Source organism: Merops nubicus, unplaced genomic scaffold (genome assembly GCF_000691845.1).
Source record: "Merops nubicus isolate BGI_N331 unplaced genomic scaffold, ASM69184v1 scaffold1009, whole genome shotgun sequence".
In the NCBI taxonomy this organism is placed as follows: domain Eukaryota; kingdom Metazoa; phylum Chordata; class Aves; order Coraciiformes; family Meropidae; genus Merops; species Merops nubicus.
Genome location: NW_008628803.1, coordinates 38,696 through 54,135, shown reverse-complemented (window position 1 = coordinate 54,135; position 15,440 = coordinate 38,696). Strand labels below are relative to the sequence as shown.

The window sequence follows — 15,440 nt, the reverse complement described above, 5'->3', positions numbered from 1 at the left end:
CTCTTATTCACACCTGTGACCAGGCTGGAACCCAGTGATAGCCACAAAAGCTTTCATTCACTCCTGCCTGGGTTTAACAAGCTGGTCTCATGTGCCATGAGCTCAGCACAAGCTCTGGATTAAAAACCAGGCTTATTTCCCAGCAGGAGATAACCTCTTCTTCTCAGAAGAATGAATACTGTTACTGGTTGAGTTGGTGTGCAGAGATGGAGCTGTGGCCATGCTAGCCCAAGCCAGTTTGGCAAACATTTGCTGCCTACAAAATGAAAGGGGAAAAATGAAGCAATGGCTCAAGAGTGGTTTTTAAATCAATGGCAAGTTGTTACAAGTGATACTTTTTATTGATCCAAAATTACTGCTAATGTAATGAGTCTACAGTTTTTAAAAATGCTGATTTAATGCTACAGAGGGCTGTGGAGTCAACCCCAAACCCCAGAGGGTTTCAAAGAGGAGCTCAAAGCCCGAGCATCCTAAGGAGGCTGATGGCAGCTCTTTTGAAGGTTGGTTCTCATGCATTTTGCTTCTGGGTGCTGGGCTGTTGGACCCAAATGAACCTAAACACAAAGCCCAATAAAGCCATGAGCACCTTTCCATCAGCTGTGGGACCATGCATTGGTCCTTCCAAGTTCATCCAGCGTGGGCTCATTTTTTGCCTTGCAGCAGAGAAAAATCAACTCACTTTCTACCCTTTGTCAAATCCAACTGAAAATTTGAAAGTTTTATAAAACTTCCCCTAAATCAGCCTGGAAACAGAATTTTTTTGGGGTTGTCAAATACGTTTTTAGTTGATGCCAACTTTGCCTTGCAGCAGAGAAAAATCAACTCACTTTCTACCCTTTGTCAAATCCAACTGAAAATTTGAGAGTTTTATAAACCTTCCCCTAAATCAGCCTGGAAACAGATTTTTTTTTTTGGGTTGTCAAATACGTTTTTAATAGATGCCAACTGGAAGTGGTTATGAAGAGCTAGGAAGTCAAGCACCCTGGATTCTGCTGTTTGGACTTCCCATAATCCTTGCCCCTGGTTGCAAAGCCACAGTTTTCTTTCCCATCCCTTCCCTCTGGCATGAATATGAGTCTGCCCTGTGCTCACAGCACTCAGCTCTCACAATTGCAAGCTTCTCCTAATGTTGGGCAGGACTGGGTTACTGCTTTCCTCATGCTCACGTCTCAAACACAGTTTCCACAGACCTGAGGCTCATTTCCCATCAACTGAAGTGCCATCAAAACCCCACTTCTCTGAGCTGCTCTGGGTGACTCTGCATGACTTCCTGGGTGAATGAGAACATGATCTTGGATTAGCTGACAACATATCTCTCTATATTCATCTGTATTTCTTTTTTGGACTCTTTCTTACCAGCTCCTGCAGACCCCTTCTCCTCTGCAGGGACTGTACTTGCATGTGATTCCAGGTGAAAATGAGAATTCCCAATGAGAAAATTGCATAGCAGAAGGAAAAATTCAATTTATTGTTCATATTGTCTCATGTTGTCTGTGTTAAAACAAAGAAGTTACATCAGGTGTTGAGTTTTTTTTCTGAGTAGTGAGTACTCAGGAGTAAAACCCACCCAGATCTTAGTTGTTCATCAGATTCCTACAGCATTTTTTAACGTGTGAAAGTGTTGTAGCTCATACACCTCACTGAGTTCAACACTTTCCTTTTTTGCCTTTTGCTATTCTTGCAAAACCTTTGCAGCATATTTATTATGGGCATGGAAAAGGGACCCAAAAGCCATGCCCTGTTTTACTCAGTGATAGGCAACTGGTTTTGTGCTGGGATTGGTGCTGGGAGCAACTCGGCAGAGGATGAAGCACGAGATTGCTTTGAATTCTCAATATTGATGTGGTGTTGATTAATTTTGATGAAATTTATGTTTAAGCAAGGCCAGGTAGATCTAAGTACTAGTACTACTGGAATGCAATAGATTCCAGGAATATTGTCCTGGAAAATCAACTAAAAGAGAAAAAAAAATCCAATTGGCCTATTTAGGCTTACATGACAAATAAAATTCCATTTTGGTTTCTAATCCAAGAAACACAGAATGAGAGTTGCTTTTAAACCTTGGGCTCATTCTGTATGATGATTTGGGTGGCATTAGTGACTAAGGCTTGCATCCAGAAAGGTATTTAGGCACATGCTTGTGCCTAAATTCCTGTGTGGATTTGTACCTCTGATCTGATTTTCAGCTCTGCTGAACATCTGTTGGTCTCCTGGCTTCTAGACAGACCCTGCAGGTGGGCAGCACGCTGGAAATTAAATCTCCAGTACTTATCTAAATGAAAAAGGCATCATTAATTGAAATAATTCTGCTTTTTCTGTCGTGAGCCAATTTGATTTGCTCTCAAATGGATCTTTCCATGCAAAATGGTTGTGCAGCCAATGGCCACGGATCCCCCCTGCTCTGCAGCCCAGGAGATGTTCTCCCAGGTCACACCAGGGCAGCGGTGCCACCCTGGGATGCAGAAAATGCTGCCTAAGCACCTTTCTCTCCCCATCAACATCCAACGTCTTGCAATGTGAAGTGACTTTGTAAAAATAGCACCTTCTTACTCAACAAATCTGCTCCCTGCGTGTCTCCAGGTCACGTCAGCTTTCCTTTCCTGACAAAAACCACTCTTGCCATCAGCACAGCTGCTCTGGCTGTGGAAAAGGGAGCTGCAGTTTGCTTGGCTTCAAAGATCAGCAGCTAAGTTCTGCTGGCAGAACCTCGTGCTGGCTTTGGAAACAAAGGAGGAACTGCTTGGCTCAGAGTTTTAAGGTGGTGTTGCTGAGAGACACTAAAAAAACCCAAGTCTTTGGTTGGCAACCTGGAAATCTGATGTGGTAATCAAAATTCCTGCAATGCCCTTCCCACAAATTGAGTCAGAGTACTTGCAGCAAAATAAGTGGAGTGGATAAAATAAGTTTTGGAGTTTTGGAGTTCCTATTGCATTGGAGTGTTGGGAATTAAATCAGTTTTATTTCACTCAGTTTTGATTTCCCTATATAGAAAATATTGTCCCTATGTGCAACTGCCTCACACTGTCTCACCTCTATTAGTGTGTTTTAGCAATCTATTAAATGCCAAATTACCCCAAACTCTTGGCAGTTTGATTTCCCCAGTGCTGTTGCTGTAAAGTTCACCCCTTTCTAAAGATTCACAGAACATTTTTGGGTTGCAATTTTCATGTGAAAATCCATCCTCTTCGTTTGGGTGGAAGATTTTAATTACCAATTCCAGAATTTGGAAAACAATTGAAGCTGGATGGTCAGCAGACCGTTTCTCAGTGAGATCACCTCTGGTTTTGGAGACATCTACTTTTCAAACATTAATTGTAAGGTTTTAAAGAAGTGGGATTCTAATAGGAGAAAAAAAAAAAATGAATAAAAGACCATATTCTGAATTTTGCTTTGCATGGTTTTGACACCCATATCAGACCTTCTAGAGCTTTTTGATTGGATCTTCACAGGATAAACAGGGGTGACCCATTTAAGTGTTTGTGTTTAAGTATTTAAATATATGACTGGAAAAAAGAGGAGCTCTTTGGAATAGATAAAAGGGGCAGATGGTGTTTTAAGAGCGAGGATATACAGGAGCTGAAGAAAGGCAAAGGGCAGGTCTGAGCACCACGAGTGAAGTGTTTCCAAGAAAGGTAAAAGTTTAAGATAAAGGTGCTTTTTTAAAAAAACAAAATAGGTGTTTTCTTGTTAGCTCTAGGGTGTTGGAAGGCAGCTGTGAAAGAAAAGCTTCCTCGCTGGTGATCGGAGCCGATCAGTGATTTAAGGAGTCATAACCTCATTGTTTAACGTCATTCTGTCCCGCCAGCCCTGGCATCCCACGAGGGGCTGCTGTTTAAGTCCTCATTATCTTCTCTCTCTCTTAACGATCATTCTCATTTCACTCATTACGGCGGAAACATTTCTACAATGCTTTCTTTAACCAAAAAAATTTAAACCCAAGAAAAATTAAAAATAAAAATAAAACAAAAAAGCCAACAGCAAAACTCCATCTCGCTGCTGCTTGGAAGTGCTCTTGGTTTCTAATGGCTGGTGGGGAAGGACTGCGTGGTTTCCAGAATGACTCCTCCTGCTGTCTCCTTTTTGTCTTTGTTTCAACGTGTTTCTCTGAACAGTCAGAAGGTCAGTTTGAAAGATCGTGTCTTCTCCAGTCCCCGCGGTGCTGGCACCAAAGGGAAAGGCTCTCCACAGGCTCAGGGCATCCGGAGGTCCCCCAGCGCTGACCAGAGCATCGAGGACAGCCCGAGCAAAGTGCCCAAGAGCTGGAGCTTCGGGGATCGCAGCCGAGCCCGCCAAGCTTTCCGCATCAAGGGCGCGGCGTCGCGGCAGAACTCGGAAGGTGAGGGCTTGGGGGGCACCACGCCAGACCTCCCCTCCCCAGCTGCACCCCACGTCCTCTCCGTCCCCACCTCTGGAGGGTATAGCTGCCAGCCAGGGTGCTTGGGTCTCCTTCCCCTTCCAGTCCTTTGGCGTGGAGTAGAATCACGGGAGCAGAACGTGGTAGAGGTTGGAAGGGAGCTCTGGAGATCATCTCGTCGCCCACAGCAGGGTGCCCAGGGTGGTGTCCAGGTGGGTTTGGAATCTCTCCAGAGAAGGAGAGAGAACCTCTCTGGGAAGCCTGCTCCAGGCTCGGCCACCCACACAGGAAAGTTTTTCCTTGTAATAAGAGGTAAAAAAGCTCTGCTGACACCCAGGGTAATGTGTAGGTTTATATATATATAGGGATGGGGAAGGGAGGAGGAGTTGGGTGCCTAGAGATGGATGAGAGCTGCAGTTGGCATTGCTGGATGTCACCTGAACACATCTTGGGAAGCGTTCCCGTTGGGATGCTCAGCAAAGACATCTCCAGTGCTTCCCCCGGGGTTGCCGTTTGTGATCTGACTCATCTTTCTTTGCATGGGAAGCAGTTCCCCTTGTCCTCATTCCTCCCTCTCCCAAACCCAGAAGCCAGTCTCCCTGGAGAAGACATTCCCGACGAGAACAAAAGCTGCAACTGCGAGTTTGTGACGGAGGATTTGACACCAGGACTGAAAGTCAGCATCCGGGCAGTGTGGTAAGAGAGGGAGGAAACGGGCTGGAAACATAAATAACAGGGGAAAAAAAAAACTAGAAAAAATGTAAAGCCCAAGCAGAGGTGGCACGTGCTGAACTGTCTGTGCCACAGGCTGCTTTCCCCTGGGTGGCCTGACCTCCTCAACATAAAATTCTGCCAGAAAGGGCAGTTTTTGCTGAGTGAAGGAATAAATGGAGGAACATCCCCTGCAGGGGCACATCCAAACGCTCGTTCCCACCAGCTTAGAGATTTAATGCTGACGTTTATGGAAGCAGTGGAGAGAGGATCCAGCTGGTGGTCCTGAGGGCATCAGAAGCCCCCATCACAGACAAGGCTTCAACCATGAGCCCTCAGTCCCCTTCCCCTCTCCCGTTGTCTCATCCTCTCCCAACCCACAGGTTTATTCCCTTTTCTTTACAAAAAAACAGTCTCCCATGGTGGTTTTTACCCACCACTGAGCAGGTCAGGCTGCAGCCCAGGACCTCTCTTTTGCCTTTCCTCCCCATCTCCTGCAGCATCATGAGGTTTCTCGTCTCCAAGCGCAAGTTCAAGGAGAGCCTTCGGCCCTACGACGTGATGGATGTCATCGAGCAGTACTCAGCTGGTCACCTGGACATGCTCTCCCGGATTAAAAACCTCCAGGCCAGGCAAGAGACCCCTCTCTTTGCTTCATTTATTCCACTCTCTTTTGTTTATCATGGAATTATTGCCAGGAGAGAGACACGTTTTTCATTGCAGCTACGACCGGTTCTTTCGCTTCCTAAGAGAAGGTCTCAAGGAGGACGTCAAGGTGGCTGGAACCCACAGGGATCAGCAGGACAGGGACTGCAAACGGTGGGGTTGTGCCACCAAAGCTGCCCTAGTGCCCATCCCATGAAGGGATTAAGGAAGGATCCCTCCTCTGATGGCACAGGCTGCTGAAACCACGTGCAGATGGGCATTTCTCCTCCAAGCCAACCAACGGAGGTGTCCCTTAGCCACGCTGCCTTTCAGCTCCTGTGCCCATATTTGAGGTGGAGACGAGTTATTTTTAATAGGGGAAGAAATGGGGAAAAGGGAGAAATGGAACAGAGAAGGGCATTTGAAACTGAATTTTCTCCCACAAAAATCCCAAGATGAATTTGGTCTCCTGAGCAGAAGATCTGAGCTAAACTTTTTTTGCCTTACTTCTCCTCCCTCAGCCCTGATGGTCCCATGTTAAAAATGAGACTTCAGACCCCAAACACACCCTGGCTTTGTAGGCTCAGCAGAGTAGCCCCAGTTCTGAGCTTGCAGGACACCCAGAGCAGAAGCAAGGCTTGGCCATGGGCTATCTCCAGTTCAAATAATATACCATTCACTTTTCCACTTGGAGAATGAAAGTATTTCCCTTGATGACTGTGGCAGCCTAGCTTCCTCTGGAGGCCATTGGGGAAGTTCTCCTTTAATTTCAAACCCATCCAGGTCCTTGGTAGAGTCCAAAAAAAAAAAAAATGTATGGGCTAATATGAACCCCAGGGGTGGAAGAGAAAAATTGTCACATGAAAAAGAGGAATCTCTCTTCTACCATCAGTCTCTCAGAGACCATTTTAGCTCAGCTATTTTTGAGGTTCAGGCAGCAGAGGTAACTTTCTCAGCCTTGCCACATGCTGTGTGCTTCCCAGTTCTAGATCTGCAGCCAGAAGGTAAATTCTCCCATGTGATGGAGACTAAAATATCCTGGAGAATTTCTTCTCCTTGAGCCCCTCACCCCCGTTTAGTATAAATTCAGTGGTTCCAACTCCAAGATGTACAGCTGAATCTGGAGGGGGAAGAAGAGGAGAACAGGATTGATGTTTCCTGTCATTAATAACCTGAAATGAGAGGCCTCCAGGCTGGCTTTGCAGTGGGTAGGGGACCATTGGGGTTGTCATCTCCACCATCTCCAGGTGGGACATCTGAGTTTTCAACACCCCGAGCTGGTGTGGCAGATTGCCTCATGGTCCACCTAAATCTCCCATTGCCAATCCTTCAAGGTGGTGTGCTCCAAAAACAAAAGAGTTTGGTTGGCTGGTTTTTTTGGGGGGGCTGGAGTAAAGAATTGCAGCTTTCAAAGACCAAACTTGAAGTCTACTCATAGCTGTACCCGTGGGACTATGGGACTGAGGCTGGACTAGGCTAGGGCTGCCCCCACCCCATCCTGGGAATTCAGGAGGTGCGGGAGCTGCTTCAAAAGTGTGAAGTACCTGGGTTTGGGATCTACCAGGCACCGGTTTCACTGTCCCAACCAAGCAGGAGATCAGTGATGGTGATGGGAGCAGACCCCCCTGGGGTCATCCTTTGAGGTGCTCATCATCATAGCCAAGCGGGCACCAAGAGGTCCCATGGCTGGTCATCTGCCCAGTACAACTGGAAGGGTCACCTCCTAGACAAGGTGTGTGCCTGGGGTGGCCGTGGCCAACCCTGGGGCATGACCAGCTGGCACTAGAAGTACAGTAGAGCCCAAAAGTAGAGCCCAGAGAGGTTGTCACGGGTTACCTTGGAGAACAGATCCTTCTATTTCTCTCCTTCAGCCCTCAAAGCACCATGTTGCTCAGCTTGGCAGACTTGGGACTTCCCATAGCCAGAGCTTTGGTGGATTAAAACCTCATTCAAGCAAATTTCTGGGGTGTTTACATGCACTTTCCTCTTGAATCATGACTGCCTCTGTCACCGTGTCTGTAATGTGCTCTTTTCAGTGTTGTGTCCCCACTGTCTCGTGTCTCATCCTGACGCCTTGCCAACCATGGATGTCTCCCATTCATTGAGTTAACCCCGCAGCGTATCTCGCCGGCTCCCAGCAGCTCATGCTTTTCTGAACTAGCTGAGGATGGGTTATCTAGGCCTGGAACTGAAAGGAGAATGACTAGATGTTGTTTTATAGCCAACCACCTCAGCGGGAGATTGTGCAAATATATTCCAGAGGGTAAAGCATGTTGCCTGGTTGGGGTGGGGGGATCTCCTGATGATGTTTCAGTGGTGCCTAAACTCCAAATCTTGCCCTGGGTAGGGGTAAGACTCTGGCTCTCACCCAGAACCAGCTGGTAGGAGAGAACCTTCTGTTTCCAGCGGACTAGAGTTTCAAATTCTCTCTCTTTCTCTCTCTCTGTCGTTCTGTTTTTCAGTTGTTTCTTTCTGCAACTTTTCTGACCAACTTTTTCTCTACGCGTTGCTTCATTATGCATTTTGCTGGTGTCTTTTTTTTGTTTTGTTTTTTGTTTGTTTGTTTTTTTTCTTATTTACTTTGCCAGGATAGATATGATTGTGGGTCCCCCACCCCCTTCAACTCCCCGGCATAAGAAGTATCCAACCAAAGGACCCATGTATTCTTCCAAAGAGTCTCCCCAATACTCGCCTAGGTTAGGATTCACCAAAACGCTGCTTTCTCTGGATTTTTTTCATTTGCTTAATGTCAAACCCCTTTCATACCAGTTATATGACGGCATTTATCACTTTAGCAGGGATAATTTTAGTTATCAAAGAGCGACTCAGAAGGACTTGCTGCTCAGGGTGTGCTCTGATTTACGTGCAGGGATGAGATTTCACACTAGGCAAGGCAAAGTTGGGGGGAAAAAAGGATGTTCGCAGAGTCACCAACAACCATCAGTCTCTTCAGGTAGAGTGTTTTCTAGTTTCAGTCCTCTTCAAGGGGTTAGAAAGGAAAATTAGAGCTTTTAATAAGGAAATTTTAATAATAAAATAAGTAAATAAATGTAAATAAAGAATTTAAATAAATAAATGTTATCAGGCTATCTTCAGATGTAAAAGGTGGAATATTTACCCATGATGGCAATATAAGCTGAACAATGTACTTTCTAAAAGGTTGAAAACTCCACACACAAGCAGAGGAGAAAAAAAAAAAAAGTCATAAAAACCTGATTTTGCAGTCAAAAAGAAGAGCAGGAGTCAAACCCAGCACCGAGGCCCTTATTAAATTCTCTCCTTAACTAAAATTCTCCCTGGAGCTGATGCCACGAGGAACATTTTCTCACCCAAGTTCCCATTCTGGGGCATCCTGAGGTCTGATCAGCAGGACTATGGGTTGAGCTGTGTTTTTCTCTATTAAAACCACTGGACCCCAAGGAAAGGGTAAATATTTGCCAGCAAATCCTTTTCCATGCACAAATATTAGGTGATTTTTTTAATGCAGCAAGCTTAGCCTTGATTTATTTTTTTTTCTAAATATACTTGCTCTCCCTAAGAGCTAATATGTGACAAATCTCTTGATTTTTATTTAAGCTGCTCTGAGTAATCTTCACTAGAGGAATGTGAGTAAAAGGAATATTGAAAGCTTACCTTTTCCCACTCAAAGATTAAAAAAAAAGAGAATTTTCTAGAAGCTCCAAGCTTTATGCTTGGCTAAAAGGTACTCTCAGAAAAGCATTTTTCCCATTTCTCCTCTCTGCCAAACGAGGAGCCCCCAAACTCATCTTTAAAAATGAAATAATTTTCTCATCTGGAGAAGCAATTTGATTTTAAAATAAAAATATTCACATGGATTTTGTTGTATTTAACCTGTAAGATTAGGTGTGCAACCAGCCCTCACTAGAGGCAAGATTTCATGGGAAAACCTGTGCCTGGCACACAGAAAAGGTGATTGATGGATGCTGTGGGAGGAGGCCTCCAAGTGAGATATTTATTTTATCCAATCTAGGTCTGCTGCTGTATCAGCTTAATGACTTTTTCTCCCACCCTGTTTTTACAATTTCTAATACTGATGGCCAGAAAAAAATTCCCTTCGCCCATGCCCACTAGATTCCTGGGACATGGAGCCTTATTTTAATAATTCCTCCCTTTTTAAATGAATTTTCTCATTTCTTCTTCACTGAGCTGTGGCTGAGAGGCTCCAGCAAGCAGCAGAGTACAGAAGGCTGCCGAAATATCAGCTCCCACCCATAAAGGCTTATTCTGTGCATCACTTTTGGCAGCTGCATCCTCCCACAGACACCCGTGGGGCTTGTGAGGTGCTCCAGGTGCCTGATGGGTGGGAACCAGAGCTCTGAGCAGCCCCAAATCCAAACGGTGCCTTCATCACCTCACAAACCCAGGGGATGTCCCATCTTGACCCCGTGGGTTTTGTTGTGGTGCTCCAGTGACTAGGGCTCAGTTCAGCCAGAAGGTTTCTGTAGGTAGCTCCCAGCAGAGGAGCCTAGAGACTGGTGATGTCCATGGCTGGGGTTTGGCTGAAGGTGTTTGCTCCGTGCTGGACCCACAGACCATTTGGATTAAATTCCTTTGATCAACTGATTTATTATAAAATAGCTGCAACCTCAGCTGTCATTTTTAGACAACAGATATTGGTCAAAAAAAATATCTAGAGCAAAAAGTTTGCCAAATGAGGAGGTAAGTAGCCAGTCCTGTGACATGGATGAAGGGGGTTTGGCTTCAATGCCTGGATTGTGTTAACAAAAAAAAAAGAGATAAAGAAAAAAAGCAAAGAAAATAATTGAATATATATCCCCAAACACTTCATTTTTATCTCATTTGAGCCGTTTGACCTTTTGGTGTCTGCTTCTGGCCCGAGGGTGACCTATTACACCTCTTTGCATGCACTGTTGGCATGGAGCATAATGAAGCATGAGAAAACCTGCACTGTGGCTGATGCAAGACTCTACATTTTTTTTTTGTCTCATTAGAAAGAAGGCAAGATACCAAAGTTCACTTTAAAAGCCAACCCCCTTTCTCTCTCCCTCCCAAAGTAAGACCCAGCAGAGCCCACCGAGGACAGCAGATGGCACAGTTTGTCACACAGCCTTAGAAATCGACTCCTCTTCTGCCAGGGAGGGAAATACCCGGTGCTGAGTCTTCCAAATCTCAGCTGAATTCTTCCCACGTGCCTCTTTGACACAGCCAGAAGAAGCATTGGGAAGGCACACGTCTCCTCAAGGCCTGTAGTGCAGAAGTGAGGTTTGGCGTCTCAGGAGGTTCGTGGTCCTTTGTCGTGCAGTAGGAACACACACTACCCCCCTCTGCTCTTTCTTCATCTTCTGAGCTTTGGTGCCCAATTTGGACAAAATCTCAGCCTCTTTTATAATGCCTAGAAGGATCTCCTGCTCTTTGTGGTGCTCAGATAGGTGCAGGTGAGTTGGGAGCTCATCAGAAAATTCCTCTTTTCTCTTTTATCAGATAAGGCACAAGTGAAATTTCTGCATTTTGGTGAAGGTAGGAGCACTCACCTCTGGTCTAACTTCTGCCATGGGAAGCAAAGGGGTGGGAGACCTCAAGTCTAGTTCCTCCCATCAGAAGAGAAAGGCTTAGTTGAGCTTCATCTCCCCTCTCTGCGCTGAATCCAGTGGCCCACAGCTGCCCACCACACCCTCCTTGGTGTAGACCCTGCATCCAAAGTGAGACCTGGCTCTGGTTTCTCAGAGCCGTGGAAGATGACCACCTCAGCAGTCAGGACTATGTTGGAGGACAGACACAAAGGGAGTGAATCAAGAAGGAATTTTTCTGGGCTCTAGTATCAATGGTGTCTGGGCAAGGGCTTCTGAATGCTTTACAGGTGAAGGGCATTAGTCCTGCTTTTAAATCACAGCAGGTCTGCAGGCAAGTTGTCTCCAGCCTGAAGGTGGTGGAAAAGTCAGTGCTCTTCTAGATGATACTGGTGATCACTCCATCTGCAAAGGGTTAGCTGGTGTCCTGTGCTTCAAGTGAGGGTCACTTAACTGGATAGCTCTTCTAAGAAAGACATGGAAGAGTTCCTCAGCTTCTGCAAGGTTAGAAACAGGGTTGCCCAAGACTCTCTCTGCTCTCCTGGTACACCACAGCATGGCAATGTCCACTTTTCCTCTCCGTGTTACACTCTGTCCTCCCTCCCTCCTCTCTCAGCAACTGTTGAAGGACATCTCATTTCCATTAGTGGACGTTTCAGTGTTGGTGCTGTGCTAGAGGGGACACAGAGGACCCCGATTGTTCTTCATCTTCTACAGTAGCCAGTGGCTTTTAGACTTCAGGCCTCTCGAAACCCGTGCTCATTGGTTTACTAGTCTACTTGCTTGTGCATACAGGAGAGGAGATCGTACAGTGGCTGTACTACGCCTTGACTTGTGATCCCAAACCAAGGTAGCCCGAGGTATCTGATTTAATACCCCTTTGCTTACATGGTGACAACGTTGTCATAGGATTCCTTGTGCTGTGTGTCATGTCAGTGACTGCATCCCTTGTGGGGAGTTCCTCTACATGTCAGTACTTTCCCTCTCCCATTACAAGAGAGAAATAAGGCATGTGTATTCCTCACCCTTGTAACTGGAGCACTTGGTGCTCCTTGTCCTCCTGGGCTTCTGTTGCTAAGAAGGATCAGGTATGACTTCTGGAAAGAGGATAGCGTTCTGTTGCATCCCTGCCCACATGAAGTATCTTCTGGGATCGAAGATAAACTCTCAAGTAATTGTTGGCTTGTATTTTTCTGTCTTTGGTGTGATGTCCTCATCCACTTCATCTCTTTGAGCCAGATCTTCTGGTGCTGTAAACTGTTGCTCTAATATAAGCCACGCTGGTCCATACCCACTGATATCTGTCCCTTAATGTCAACAGCCAACGTACGTTTTAAGTCCCTGTCCAACATAAAGAAATCAGGTGGCTCTTGTGTCACAACCAGCCTCACCTCTCATTCCTTTCCTTGGTTTTTGTTTGTTCATTTTCCCCTGTCTGTCTGTGTTCAGCTCCTTCCTTTTCCTCCTCCTGGTGCATGGACCCATGGCCCACACGGCAGAACTGCGTAAGAAGCATTTTGAGTTTTTGTGCTCAAGAGACCTCAACTTGGTTTCAGTCAGACTAATTAACCCTTTCTTTTCCCCCCTGCCACCCTTACCTTTGGTGCATTATGCAAGAGTAAAGTTTGCCTGGCGCAGAACTAGGTTATAAACCATGCTGCTGTGAAGAAGCTGTTCCAAAACTGAGCTGATCCCCTGAGGGATTGAGAAGCTCTGGTGTTTACTCTCTAGAAAATTAATATTTGATGCCTCAAAATCGACTGCCAGCTTCCAAACTGGCTCTGCCCTCCCTCTTCCCCTGCGTACATCAACCTGGCCATTTCCATTCTGGGGATGAGGAGCTGCAAATGTGAGTAAAGAAGTTTGCACCAAACACCATCCCAGTAGCTCTAGCTGCTGGTTTGGCTGGAGTGTCCTCTGCTCTTACCAGCTGATGGAAAACATCTAATGATAGAGGTGTGAACTGCAGTAGCATGGAGATGGAGACAATTTGGTTAAGTTTGGTGAGTTACAACCAAATTCAGCCTGGGTGTAATTCCACTGAAGCAGCACGACATCTGCTAGTCTGGATCTTGGGGCAAGAGGCTCCTTTTCATGGAATTACACACTTACATTTGCATGGAGGAGAGGAAACTGCTGTAAAGGCTGAGAAAAAAAAATCCCATTGGCATATGCGAGGCAGAAAACTTGATCTTCCCCCCAAATAATAACTTCTCAGTACAAATAAGAAGTTAATGGATTGGGAAGAGAGCCAGTTGAAGAAGTTCTTTGCAGCAGGTAAATTTACTGTGCATAATGTGCCAGTTTTTAGCTGTATAAACAGAAACGGGTAATTTCAAACTCTGCTCATCCTGCTCTGAATTTTGCATCTGAATTAACCCTTTGGTGCCACTGCGTGTCTGTGAGTAATTTGGAGTGTGAGTTGGGAGAGAGGCTGTTGCTTTGTCCCATGGAGGAGCTACAGTTGGAGCCCTCCTCGTCTGCTGCCTCCAACTGACTCCAGGTCCTTCTCTGGGGGTGGGGGGAATTTTCTGCTCCTGGTAGAGTTGACCAGATCGTTGGGAGAGGATCTTCCATGACCGACAAGGATCGGACCAAGGGGCCAGCGGAGGGGGAGCTGCCTGAAGACCCCAGCATGATGGGCAGGCTTGGAAAAGTTGAAAAACAGGTATGTTGGATCAGGAGGGGCTCTCTTTAGAGGTCTTGCATGCATTGGGTTGGGCTTTTCTTACCTTATTTTTCCCCAGTGAGATATTAAGATTTAGAAAAAACAAACAACCCACCCAAGAGCTAAGAATATTTTTCAAAAGAAACAAGTTAGATATTATGAAATGACACTAAATGTCTTAGAAGCTCATGTCCTACTTTCAGAACAAGCAGTTTGGAGTGACATATAAACATTTTTTTTCTTTTCATGTGACATATAGACTTTCTTTTATAGTGTCTTTAATCAAAAGTCTGTGTTATTTTTGAAAATACACATTGGTTTCTTTGACACCATAGTAGACACGTTCCAAATGAGTCCATGAGCCTGGCTGCTGTAGCTGCTGGCCTTGCTGAAGATGAAAATCTTCCTGGGGATAAAGCTCAGAATTCCTCATGGCCATCTGAGCCCAGGCCAGTGGCAAATGCAGTAAGGAGCTGAGAGGATGTGAGTGTGCTCCAGCTTTCCTGGAATTTGGTCAAAAAGATATAGCTCTAGACAAAGGCCACAGAAGTGATCCAAGGGCTGGAGTACCTCTCCTATGAGAACAAGCTGAGGGAGTTGAGGTTGTTCATCCTGCCAAGGAGAAGGCTCTGGGGAGACCTTCTGGTGGCCTTTGAGGCCCTCAAGGGGCCTGTCAGAAAGCTGGGGACAGACTTTTTAGTAAGGCTTGTTGTGACAGGACAAGGGGGGATGGCTTGAAACTAAAAGAGGGAGATTTAGACTAGAGAGGAGAAAGAAATTTTTGACACTGAGTGTGGTGAGCCCCTGGCCCAGGCTGCCCAGAGAGGTGGTCACTGCCCCATCCCTGGAACTATTCCAGGTGAGGTTGGCCGGGGCTCTGAGCAACCTGCTCTAGTTGGGGGTGTCCCTGCTCAGTGCAGGGGGGTTGGACTAGGTGACCTTGAAAGGTCCCTTCCCACCCAAACAGTCTATGAACCTACGATTCTAGGAGCTTAAGGAAAACCCTGCAGCAACACAGAGAATTAAACACTTCAGAACAGGACAATTAAATATTTACTAAAAAATTCAGTTAGATGTAGGTCAATGTAGGCGGGGGTCATGTATGAATCATAGAATGCTTTGGGTTGGAAGGGACCTCTAAAGGTCACCTAGTCCAACCCCTCCTGCAATAAGCAGGGATATCTCTAACTAGGTCAGGCTGCTCAAAGCCCAACCCCACACTTGTGCCTAGATGAGTTGGAAGTGTGATTCTATGATTCTGTTTGCTTGTACTTGGGATGTTAATGTGCTTCAGCCTGCGTGCAGCACTGGAACCGTGGTGTGTTGCAGGTTCAGTCAATGGAGAAGAAGCTGGACTTCCTGGTGAACATTTACATGCAGCGGATGGGCATCCCACCAACAGAGACAGAAGCTTATTTTGGGTCCAAAGAGCCAGACCCAGCACCTCCCTACCACAGCCCCGAAGACAGCAGGGAGCACATCGACAAGAACGGCTGCATCATCAAGATCATCC

The 15,440-nt window shown here is 46.0% G+C and overlaps 1 protein-coding gene across 1 annotated transcript in view; it reads left to right on the top strand.

The window, feature by feature from the left end:
* Positions 1–15,440, top strand: part of KCNQ2 (potassium voltage-gated channel, KQT-like subfamily, member 2) — a gene marked incomplete at its 5' end in the record, with an annotated part of 43,134 nt that overhangs the window by 27,145 nt on the left and 549 nt on the right. The window contains 5 exon segments of the mRNA XM_008946752.1: positions 4,113–4,336; positions 4,942–5,050; positions 5,566–5,697; positions 13,804–13,927; positions 15,257–15,440. The exon segment at positions 15,257–15,440 is cut by the window's right edge and continues 11 nt beyond it. Of these exon segments, the coding sequence (XP_008945000.1) occupies positions 4,113–4,336; positions 4,942–5,050; positions 5,566–5,697; positions 13,804–13,927; positions 15,257–15,440 (773 nt within the window).